Here is an 11572-nt window from a genome sequence, read left to right as displayed (position 1 = left end):
AGGGGCTAAGTCGTCCATGGTAGGACGTGAGAAAAAAGAATTCAAAGCAGGAAAAGACATCCGTACTTGCTGCCTCCCACGCGCGTCTTCGTTGCCTCTCTCCTCTTCGCCGAATATTTCTTCTTTGTCTCCTCTCAACGTCGACGAAAAGCGGAGACTCTTCCCATCACAAATCTCATGAGAGCCTCCGGAGCAAAGAGGATTCTCCGCAGGTGGCCATGGAAGCTCTGGAAAGCGCCACGGAGGTTGAATGAAAGACCTGAGGGAAGAAAGTGGCCAGACGGTGCAAGAAAGAACCGACGGCTTCTTCACGATCGAGTCAAGCACGAACCGAAGAGTTTGACGAAAGGATCCCGCTTTCACCACCGCCCACGGGTCAGTTGAAACGCACATGAGAACTGAAAAACAGGCTCTAGCTTGTTCTCTCTAGAAAACACTCAACTCCCAGACGTGGAGACAGCGCGTGAAACATGTAGCGTCACTTCACGCTTTCATGTATTCTCTTACACACATCCAGTATCCGCACGCTGATACGGGTGTTGAGCGTTCCATTACATGCGACTCATCTTGCTCTTTGCGCTGCCACAGTGGCACCCTAATCTTTGCAGTTCTCTCTCTACCCATTTCCGTCTTTTTCCCCCTCCTATGCGAAGGCGACGGTCTTGGCTAGGAAAAAATATGCTTTAAATACGTCGTGGACTTTGGTCCTCGTCTCTATCTGGATGTTAACTGATTGGTCACTGTGTCTCTGCGGCAACTTTCCTGCTTCTATTTCAATTTACCTGATCGGATCTTGACGAGAATCTCGAGCGTGAGGAGGGCGCAGTTGATCCGGTACGCCCTGAACCACTTGAGTCTGCCTTCTCGCCTTGCAGAAACCTGTAGAGTATACTGGTTGAAAGTGGACGAGTCAATGCGATACCCAAAAGTGTTTTTGACCGCGGACAGATCTGCTGGATTTCCAGCGGCAGCTTCATTGCCGCCTTGCCTGTCGTTTCCCTCCTGACGAGAAACGAGACTTGCAAAGGAAGCAGAGACGCCCCGTGTCCTCTGAGGCTCTGTTAGAGAATTCGCTCCGGCCGGTGGCTCCAGCGTTTCTCGCCCTTTCTTCGTCGTCGCCACCGCAACCGGCGAAGCGTGGGACGGAGAGGAGACAGGCGACACAGCTCGACGGGCGACGAGGGAAGGAGACACCGGAGAGACAGCCAGAGGCGTCCCGGCATTACGGGAGCCGTCGTCCAGCCTGTCGTCTCGAACTTGGAGCAGAGACGCCTCGGGCTCGGGAGCCTCCTCGCGGGCTTCAGGACTGGCAGACGGTGAAGAATCCGAAATCAGAAGGACTCGGTCGTCGTAGTCGGTCCTGGGAACATGATGGTAGAAGCGCTTTCTCTTTCGGCGCCGCATTTGCCTGCTCCGCGCTTGGTGACGGAGCGCCACGGTCCGGCTCACCATCGTTCCGTCGAGCTCAACAGCTGCAGCCCTGGCGATGGTGAAACGCATCTCCTGAAGGTAGGACTTCAGCTCTCCTTTGCTCGAGAAGTCCCCTCTCGTCAGTTTGAAAAAGAGTGACTCAACTACAGTGCGCACGGTTTGAGATGCCAAATCGGGTTGCCGGAACCGGAGCTTGTGGACGCACTTGCGGAACCTCTTCTTCACACTCCGCCACCGCTGCTGTACAGCCTCTCCATCTGCGGCGGACAGCGGATGGCCTGCGACGGACGGGACGGAGGAAGCCGAGAACGGAGGCGGAGCCCACCAGTGCTTCTTTAACTCGTCCACGACCATGTCGGCGAGAACTGAGAACGCGAAGTGCAACAAGACACCACAGAGAACACGTCACGGCTGTCTTCGCGCTGCTGCGAAAAAAACGGGGAAGTATCCACCTTCAAGGAGACACCGTCTACGCGGTCCAGCCACTGCCCCGCCGTATCGTTTGACTACTTCCGCAAACGCCTTTTTTGCACACCCCCCCCCCCCTCATCCTGGGCGTTCGACGCACAAATACAGGGCCTCCTCCCAGTTCGGGCGTCCTCTATGACCAAACACACATGCAAAAAGAGTGATCTGCGTGCACACACATACATATTTGCACATATATATATATATATATATTTGTGTATAGATGTATGACATGTCACAGGCGGTCAATTACGAAGCAGTCCACCCCATGCCGTTGTGAGCTGTTGCGTTCTGTCTGTGCGTCTGCAGGTCGACGGTTTCCGGTGGGCGTTCCTTTTCCACTAGGAAGAATTCAACACCAAGAGGCTGCACGCCCGCCTCTTTTATGCTTCACCCTCCTCGCTGGCGAATCTCCTTTTCCCGCGCGTCTGTGCGCCCGCCAGAAGGGTGTGCGTCCTAGCGGTCTGTGTATGCGCGTGGTTCTGCTCAACAAATTCGCGGAAACGTGTTTTCTATAGAAACCGTACACCGCGGAGAGACAAAAAGGACGCACAGAGTGTAACGATCCGTGGAGAGACTTGGATCTTTTCAGCGTCTCCCTTCTTTGGCCCTCCCAGAAAACACTGGCTCGGATTCGCCGTAGGTCACACACTGCTAGGCTGCGAAACCGGCCCTTGGCCTCGTCCCGTGGTCCTACCCTTCGGCGCTTACCATCGTCAATCGCGTCGAGGATTTGACGCAGGTTCTGTCGCTCGACGCTTTGCATGGCGGAGACGAAGATGCCGGACTTGACGGCCTGTTCCTCGGCCTGCAGGACCACTTGGAATTCTTGCCAGTCGGGTTCGCGGCACCGCGCCTCGATGTCTTGGACGCAGCTGCGGTACTCGTGACTCGCCAGCGGCGCATTCGTGGCGAGAGAGCCTGCGGCGCAGATTTCCCGGGCCGAGTTGACGCAGACCCAGGTCGCGAGTTTCCCCACGTTCTCGTTCGTTACGGCTTTTCGCGTCTCCACCACGTTGTTGTAGAGCTCTTTGAAAACGACTTCCAGGATGGGGTTTCGGGTGACAGACGGCTTCGTCTGCCCGCCAGAGACTCTGTGGAAGAGGACCTCGAGTTCGGAAGCGCTAGGCGATCCCGCGGGCTTTTTCCTGCAGCTCTCCCCACTGTCTGCTGCCTCGCCTTCGAGCAGACAGGCTTCGTACGCCGCGCTGAAGAACTGGGCCACTCGACGCAGAAAGGGTTCTCGGAGGCTCCAGGGGCGAGCCAGCGCGTAGAGGCCGTGGAACGCGTCCAGAAACACAGGCAGAATCTCGTCGCTCAAGGCGTAGGCGCGCCGAAGCCCCGAGTCCGAGCCCGTGCCGTCGTCACCGTCTCCGTCCAGAAAAGGCTCTGTCTCATCCCCGTCTTCCTCAGCTGTAGCTGCTGCGTCCTCCCCCTCTTCCACTGCCTCGTCTCCGCTCGGCTCCACAGAAAGCCCTTCACCTGCCGTCTCCGGCAAAGACGGACTCGGGCCGGAGAGTCCTGATCTCTCTGCCTTCTCCAGTGTCGGCGAAGAGGGCAAACGAGGCACTGGCCGATCGCCCGCGGCTCCACGACTAAGGTTTCGAGCGTAGAAGCCGGCAGGCGATCCGGCAGAAGCGGCGGGTCTTTGCAGGTCCGTTGGCGACTGGACAGAAGGACGCGTGTCGCCGCTGGGCTCTGCTGTGTCGCCACCTGCCGAAGAAACAGGAGGGGCTTCTCCCGGCTGCAGACGCCGTTCCGCCTTTGTCTCGTCTTTGCTCTTTTCTCTGCGTACAGGCTCCACCTTTGCGCGCTCCTCAACGAAGCCGCCGGACTCGTCGGACCCAACTGTGGCCGTCGGGTCACCGTCGCCTCCGCTTCCCCAGTCTGCCGAAGGCGTCTCCATCGAGGTTAACAGTTCGTTCATCCGGGTTTGATCAGCACGCAGCGGCGGAGAGAGAGGCGCGGAAACAGTAGAAACAGAGGCGGACGCATCCGTGTCGAACATCGACATCTCGTCCCTGTACTCTCGTCGCTCTTCTCGAAACAAGTCTGCCTCGGTGGAGGAGTCTCTGCGTAGCTTGATCCACTCCGGAAGACCCAGAGGAAGGACGTAGTCCGCCGGCTCTGAGCGCCAAGACACAACGGGGACAAACACAACAGACAAACACAGCGTTTTTGTGGACAGTGGAGACACGCAGGCACTCCTCTGTCCTCCTTTCGCACACTCGTACTCGCGTTTGCACACCGCCTGAAAGAACGTCTTTGCACCATGTGTAACCGCTTACCCATGCAGCCACACGCACGCCACACATAGGCTACACATGCACGTCGCTCTGCGTGCGTGGAGTTTGTACCTCCTTTCTAGGCGGGAGAGAAGCCCGATCCATTTTCTCTGGCCCTCTTTGTGTCTTGCTTGCGTGCTAGTCTGCCAGGTGTCTTGTTCGCGAGCCCCGCACTCACCAGAAATGTGACACAAAACAGATGGAACGGCGAAGATATTTCCGCTGGAGTCAGGGCGGAACTCGGACGCGCAACCTAGGATCTCCAGGCCTGTCAAGAGTGGCAGCTTCATAGCAATCTTCCACGGTTCTGTGGAGGCGCCTTCAGCGTTAGGGCCGTCCTCCACTGGGTCCGTCGCCCCAGCTTCTTCTGTCGGAGAAGACCGAGACGCGGAAGGCTCGGCGGTGGAAAGTTCACTCCACGCGATTTCAGCGATATCCTCAGGGAAGAGGTTCTCGCGAAGAAAGAGCAGAAACGCCTCCAAAGAGCTGCCTCCAGATTTCCAACTTGGCGAAAGAGTCTGCTGGCGACACTCGAGGGTCAGAACCAGCATCGATGCCGGGCGCCGACTGCGTCGGACGGACTCGCCACTCTCTGCACGGGACACAGAAGGCCGCACTGCGCAGTCGATGAAGCACCGGAAACCAGATTCGGTTTGCGATGCATCCGCCCTTCCTTGGAAGACGAGGAAGAAAAGAGAGACTCCGAGGGGGAAAGACAGACACAGAGCGAAAGAAAGGAAGAGACAGAGACAGAGACCGCTTAGAAGGCAGAGAGGGAGAAACAAGAGAGCCGTAGAGGAGAAAGGCGAAGAAAATAGCGGTGGACACAAACCAGCGAGAGCGCTCGTGCAGATTGGAAGCTCCGAAGTGATTGACCGCAACCATCCCCCCGAGAATACGAAGGAGTCCAGCGCAAGCGACATCCTTTTCTGACGTGTGAGGGAGAGCGCGCCGGGAACCCCACCCGTCAGTAGGAACACATCCCGTCGCAAGCTATATTAGAGAGGAGCCTCGACCTTCCGGATTAGCACTCGAAGGTTTTTGAACGCGAGGGAACGTGAACGGGGCCCAGAAGCCAGAGACAAGAGCACTCGCCGCACGCCGAGCACACCTGGCCCGTCGTCGCAGTTACCTGACGAGTGGTCAAAGTAGAAAAACGGCGAGTAGAGGCGAAGTTTCTCGGCAGAGAGAGCCGCGACGTTGTAGTTTTCCTTCGTCAACTCTTGCTGAATTTTCTTGAGCTCTTCAACGTCGTCAAAGGCAGCGAGAATGGCACGGAGAAGCGACAGGTCGGTTACTTGCATCTGCAGTACCGCCATGAACTCTGTGTCCGTCTTGGGCACGCCTCTCCTCTCCATGTTCATCTTCAACTTCACATAACGCACAAATGTGCGGGCAGTGTATTCCGGCACTTCCACACCGGTGAAGGACGTCTCCGCCAACAACTGGAGGTAGCCCCCAACTTGGCGAACCAGCTGGGACGCATGCAGCTTCTCGGCCGTCGGATCCGAGTGGACGATGCGCGCCAGACGCAGCTGGAGCTCCTCCAATGCATCTGAAGGCACCACAACACACGCCCCAAACCGGACCTACATATATATATATATATATACATACGTGCATACATATCTATGTATACAGAGACACGGGGCGCCTGCGGACGGGTCGCGTTCGATCCGCGCCTCTGTCGCTCCAGATTCTCGCCTTCGTGCATGGGATTACGGCTTTGGGTAGGTGAGACGCGCCTCGAATCTGGATACACTGGGGAGTGCGACGGTGAGAAGGGAGTGGACACAAAGTGCATGTGGAACCCGTTTATCGGCTGGGGACAAGAGAAACGCGCAGGGGACAGATGCATCGAGATGAGAGAGAGCTTCCACGTTTGTTCCCGCCCATCGAGCGATCTCCTCGTCTCGGAAGGCAAGAGTGGCCGCGCCTCTCTGCACGTCCAGGTGTGTGGAGGACGCGCCTTTGGGGGCTCGGATTCAGAGGCCTTCGCTTCGCGTTTTCCACCAGACACCAACGCCCGTTTTCCCGAGATTTCTCACGCAGAGACGGGAGAGAGAAATTTGCCGTCTCCGTCGCGAGTTTGCCCCGGAGTCGAGAGCTCGCCCCTCTCCCTTACTTCTGTGGGCGTCGGAGGGAACGGGCGACGCCTTCATTTGCAGCGCCAGGCCGTTTCCCTTTCTCTTGTCAAAAAGGTAAGGCGCGGTGTATGTTCGCAACACGGTTTGCAGTCCACAGAACTGAAGCATCTGCATGGGCGTCAGGAGCACCTGGCCGGGGAACTCCGCCGGGTTTGGAAACAACTCCGTGAACGCGACAAACAGGACGCGCATGAACCGTTTTCCACGCATCACGTTGAGGGCCCTGAAAGCAAAGCCGTTAGAGAACAGAAAAAGAGGGCAAAAAGCTTGTCACTCCGACGAGGGAGGAGAGAGAAAAGGCCGGGGGATAACGAAGACGGAGACGCACCCTCGCCAGCGACGCGCACATGCTTCGGAGTTCCACGCGTCCTCCGTCCCCCCGCCAATCGCGGTCTAGGTCGATGCGTATACATGTGTTTATCCTGGGATGCACTGCGGCTTTCTGTTCGCCAACAACACTCTCTTTGTCTCTCGTAGATCCTCCTCTGTAAACGTGTCCGCCTGCTCCATGCATTGGGCTGGCGTCTCTTGAAGCCCGCAGGTCATGCCACTCTCCTCTCCCATAGCTGTTGCACAAACGGGAGGAACACGAGTCGGCAAACGCCTTCAAACACGTATCGCTCCCCAGCCAGGAGAGCTCCGCCGACCCCGCAAATCGTGCAGGAGAAACACCTGCCAGACGACAGTCTCGTCCCTGAAGCGCCTCACCGTTTTCCAAAGAACTTCTTGCCGAGCTCAGAACGCAGCTTGTGCCTCCACGCTTTGAAGCGGGTATTCAGTTTGCGGCCGGTGCGCCGAAAGAAGGCCTTGAGCCTGCCGACATCCTCTCTGATCTCTGTGACGGGGTTCTTCGGCTGGGCAGGGTAGGCGTTCATGAAGCTCTTCCAAGACGAGCGAGATCTGCCTTTCAGCACGCGAAGCTCGTACACAATGCGCCGGATGTAAGCCAGGACTTTTCCGCTCTCTTTCCTCAACTTGATCGCATCCTCTTCACTCTGTGCAAAGGGGGGGGGGGAGGCGCAGGAAGCACGGAGAGAGACATGCGTGGCACAATCCCGCAGGGTCAAGCTTCCCCGACACACAAAACCCTAAAACACCATCTCACAAACGGGTGTCTCCATCTCTGCGCGCCACAGCAGGCGACTCTCTCGGGGATTCCCTAGGTCGCAGGCTTTTTGCGCGTCTGCGGAGGCAAGGAACACGTGTTGCTGCCGATCATGACGCGCATTGAGTGTACAGGTGGGGAGATTGCTCTTGTTTGTTTGCTATCCTTTGTCTTTGGATCTGTCTTTTTTTTCACGGAAAACTTACGACTGTCGGTTGCCGGCGCATAAACTGGAGGAGGCTGCACTGCAACGCGTTTCGTTCGTCGACGCTGATGTTTGCTACTCCCGTGATCGGTCGTTCTTCCTCGCCGTTTTCGTAGAAGGCGTTGCAGTTCCAGTCGAGAACGCGCTCCGTCTCGAAGGAAAAGGAGAAAGGGTTTTCACGTTCCTCTCCACTCCTCTTGGCGTGTCCCGCTTCCAGCTCACCCGTTTCCTGGCCGGTTCTCTCGGCCCTGAGCGCCGCGTTGCCAACAAAGCTAAACGGCGACTGCATGTGCGTCGTCCCTCTTGCTCCCGATTCGGACGGCGAAAAGAAGGCATCCGACCGGTGTGTTTCGGAGAAGGAAGCAGAGAGACGCGAGCTCAGCGACGCGTGTTGAGTTTCCGTTCCTCTACCTGCCTCGATCGGCCCTGCGCGTCCAGCGTCACCTCCCGCCTCCACGAAGGCGGGTCCAGCCGGCGCTGGCCGCCGCTCGAGCTTCGCCCGCTTCAACTCGGAGTAAAAGCAGTTCTCGAATCGGAGGTACCAGTGCGTGAGACCCGAGACGTTTTTCAAGATGCTGTTGTAGACGTTCAGGAGGAGCGCGGCGCCCACAATGATGTTGAAGTCTGCCGACAAGAAAGCCTGCTTCTTGATCGGCAGCACCGCGCGCTCCAGCGTGCCGAGAAGAATGGACCAGATGTTGCCGAGGGAGAAGTCGAAACTGTACAGAGTCTTCTTGTCGAGATCGGCGAGGTCTGCCTGCAGCTTCTCAGAAGTCCCCTCCTGGAGGATCCGATAGGCGAATTCGAGGTCTTGAGGCGTGACGACTTGCACGAGCTCGCCCCAACTGAGCGTCGGATACCGCAGACGTTTCGCCACGTAGAGCACTGCGCCGATCTGAGGAGGGAGACCGAAAAGACCCGCCGAAAAAAAGGGGCTCGGAAACGAACGGGAGAAAACCGGGGACGGAAGACAGCGGCAGAGAGGGGCGACGCGGAAATCTCTGGCGCAGAAAAAGCGGAGCGAAAAAGGCGCGATGGCGCGGGAGGCCGGAAGGGGGGGACATCAAGGGAGAACTGGCAGGACAGGAAGACACAGAATTGCACCGAGCTGGCCGGACCTACCATTCGCGCGTGGATTCTCGGATACCCTTGCAACCACAGAGTGCCCTCAACAACGAGAAGAGTCTCAGAGTCCGCTTCCGCAGGAGTCTGGAGTTCGTGGTCCTTCGACAGTTTCCCGGCAATCGGAGGAACGCCTGGAAGCAACAAAACGCCGCCCTTCACTAGGTCGCCGCGAAAGACAATCCCTGTCTCCTGGACCTGAAATTCAATCTTGCACGCCGCCTCTTCGAGTTCGGCCGTGCGCGGCGTCGCTGCAAAGACACAAAGCGCACAGCAAAAACGCTCGCAGTGAGACCGTTTGCAAGACCAACTCAGGTACCCATGCACATTCAACGTTCAAAGACATACCCACCGCGCCTTCAGACGACACAGCTGCGTGTACATGCATGTTGGATGTGTGCCTTTCCACGCATGCACATTTACGCGCCACACGCATGCATAGCAATACACAGCCACCTACGTATTCGGGCACAGTGCATCTGTTTTTGTGAACGAGAGTGTTTTTTTTCCAAGACGACCAGAGCTAGTTGCGCTCCGCTCCACGTCCATTCGTTGCTTAATCGTATCCACTTGCTCTCCCACCCGGACACTGAAGACATCTACGAAGTGACGCGGAACGACTGCAGTCAGAGAAAAAAGAACAGGCAAAGGCAAACTGCCAGGTAAGCCGCATGCGGCGCCGCGACTGCGCTTTTTCCGCCTGATCAGCACAATCTCCAGCGCTGCACGTTTTTGTGACGCAGCAGAGACGCTGTCCCTTTCCTATCGACCGAAAGACGCGCGTGATGGGGCGTGCACAGCCGCGAGCGGCGTGTTTCAGTCCTCACGCGTTGCGAAAAACTGAGTGCCCCCATTCATGTCGGTGAGGATGAACACCTGGCCAGTGGTGTCACACCGCGAATGCTTGAACCGTGCCTGAAAGCCCGAAAACAGACGAGGGAAAACAATGGGAAAATCTGGAAGTTCGCCACGGGAACGAGGGGCCAGAGCCTCACCTCGAGGTGCCGATGTTCCATGCGCTCGGAACCCATCAACCGTATCAATCCTCATCCCCCTTCCTCTTTTCGATCCTATATGCATATATATATATATACAGATATATATACAGATATATGTGTGCATGCATGTATGTATGCATACATCTCCCGGTCTCCACAATGCATCTCTGTGTCTCTCGACACCAACAGGCTGACTCGGTCTCTGTCTGTCGAGAACTGCGCCCGAGGATATCCGCAGGCTGCCTATCCATTATGTCCCCCCACACCAATCTGCATGTGTGAAAATGCCACTCGCGCAGCAGAACTCGCATGCATCCCTAGCGTCGAGCGCATAACCGCGAAGCAGATTTTCAGCTCGTGCCGTCAGGGAAACTCGGAAGTCGCGAACCCGAGGCGCCGCAGCAGCGGCTTCCTCGGGTGTACGGACACCGCATCCGCTGCTTGGGGGCCGAAAGATCCCGCGAAACGCAACAAAACGACTGTCCCTGTCTGTCCGCGACTGGGTTCCGAGAGAGCGTGCAGAGGCCGGCCTCGTTTTTCCTCTTTAGAGACACTTACGGAATCGGCAACCTGTTCGAACAGAGCGCCGACTTCGCTGACAACTGCAGCACAGAGCGTAAAAGAAAGCGGAAGGAAGAAACAGGCGGCTGTGAGAGGCCGGAGAAAGAGGGAGATAGCTGTGAAGAGCGCACTCCCCGAGGAGAGCCTTCGCTATTCGCGCGCGGGCGCGCGGCATGTTGTCAGGCGGATCACGCACCAGTGAACGGCTGCTGAGCCTGTATTCGAGAGACGAACTGCACGTCGCGTCTGTCGTCTGTTTTCGGACCCTCTCTGCGAAAGCCGTCTCCCCCCGTCTCTCGCGGGGAAGTTGACAGCGACTCTCGTGAGGAGTCGCGCGGGGCACTGCAGCCTGCTTTTCCCTGATGTTGGCGACTCACCGATGGCTTTGAGGATGGCCATTTCGCCGGGTTTGATGGGGACTTTGTTGTGAGTGCCTTCCCCAAAGAGCGGGCTGAGGACCACGTCGAGGATCCACTGCGGCTGCGTTTTCCTCAGTTTGGCGAAGAAGCCGGTCGGCATGCGGCTGAATTTCATGTCCTCGATAAAGGCCAGGAAGCCGTCGACGATCTCTTCCTTCGTGGCCCCAAAGTGGCCCTCGGCTCGTCTGTAGAACATTCCCGCAAAGATCGAGACGAGCAGACGGAGAGGCATTTCGTTTCTCGCGCGCAACGCCCTATCGTTCTGACAGACGCCGGCCGTCGCGAGCGCGGGTCCGGAGGGACACCTTTTGAGCGGTTTCCCCGCGTTATTCAGCATCAGCAGATGAACGAAGCGCCCAAACAGCTGCTCGGTTGCCACTGTGAGGGACGAGACGCCCTGGTGGAACAGGAGAAACATCATCCTGGTTCTCTTTTTCCGAACTGCGACCAGCCGCTTCTGCTCCCCCGGAGACAGCGCGTCGACCGGACCGTCCCAGTCCGCGCCCCGCCAGTCGGGGGCGAGCGTGAACCGCTCACGCATCTCGGCGGCGACTTGTCTCGCGACGTCTGCCGAATCTGGCAAGCTGGAAACCCCGAGCGAATCCTCTGTCGCGGTCGACAAAAACGACGGAGGGGCATCGGCGGGGCCACGAGCAGAAACGGGCGCAGACAGAGGCGACGAGAGCCCAGAGCGCGCCGCCGCAGCAGAAGGCGAATCCGGAACCTCCGTCGAGGCTTCCGACTTTGCGTCCAAGGACAAGGCTTCTTCCAGCCGGTTCTCCAGGTCTACCATCATCCACTCATCCTGGTCAGGCCTCCACTGATGAAGGC

The 11572-nt window shown here is 57.7% G+C and overlaps 1 protein-coding gene across 1 annotated transcript in view; it reads right to left on the bottom strand.

Moving 5' to 3' along the window:
* Positions 1 to 768: 768 nt before the first annotated feature.
* The window catches only part of NCLIV_020340 (uncharacterized protein), a gene marked incomplete at both ends in the record, with an annotated part of 16792 nt that continues 5988 nt past the window's right edge, over positions 769 to 11572 (bottom strand). Inside the window, 11 exons of the mRNA XM_003882230.1 lie at positions 769 to 1796; positions 2611 to 4026; positions 4363 to 4776; positions 5317 to 5739; positions 6310 to 6554; positions 7040 to 7326; positions 7643 to 8536; positions 8764 to 9014; positions 9591 to 9678; positions 10320 to 10363; positions 10700 to 11527. Coding sequence (XP_003882279.1) covers positions 769 to 1796; positions 2611 to 4026; positions 4363 to 4776; positions 5317 to 5739; positions 6310 to 6554; positions 7040 to 7326; positions 7643 to 8536; positions 8764 to 9014; positions 9591 to 9678; positions 10320 to 10363; positions 10700 to 11527 — 5918 coding nt within the window. The remainder of the gene's footprint in view (positions 1797 to 2610; positions 4027 to 4362; positions 4777 to 5316; positions 5740 to 6309; positions 6555 to 7039; positions 7327 to 7642; positions 8537 to 8763; positions 9015 to 9590; positions 9679 to 10319; positions 10364 to 10699; positions 11528 to 11572) is intronic.

Source organism: Neospora caninum, chromosome VIIa (genome assembly GCF_000208865.1).
Source record: "Neospora caninum Liverpool complete genome, chromosome VIIa".
In the NCBI taxonomy this organism is placed as follows: domain Eukaryota; phylum Apicomplexa; class Conoidasida; order Eucoccidiorida; family Sarcocystidae; genus Neospora; species Neospora caninum.
This window is presented reverse-complemented; position numbering and strand designations above follow the sequence as displayed.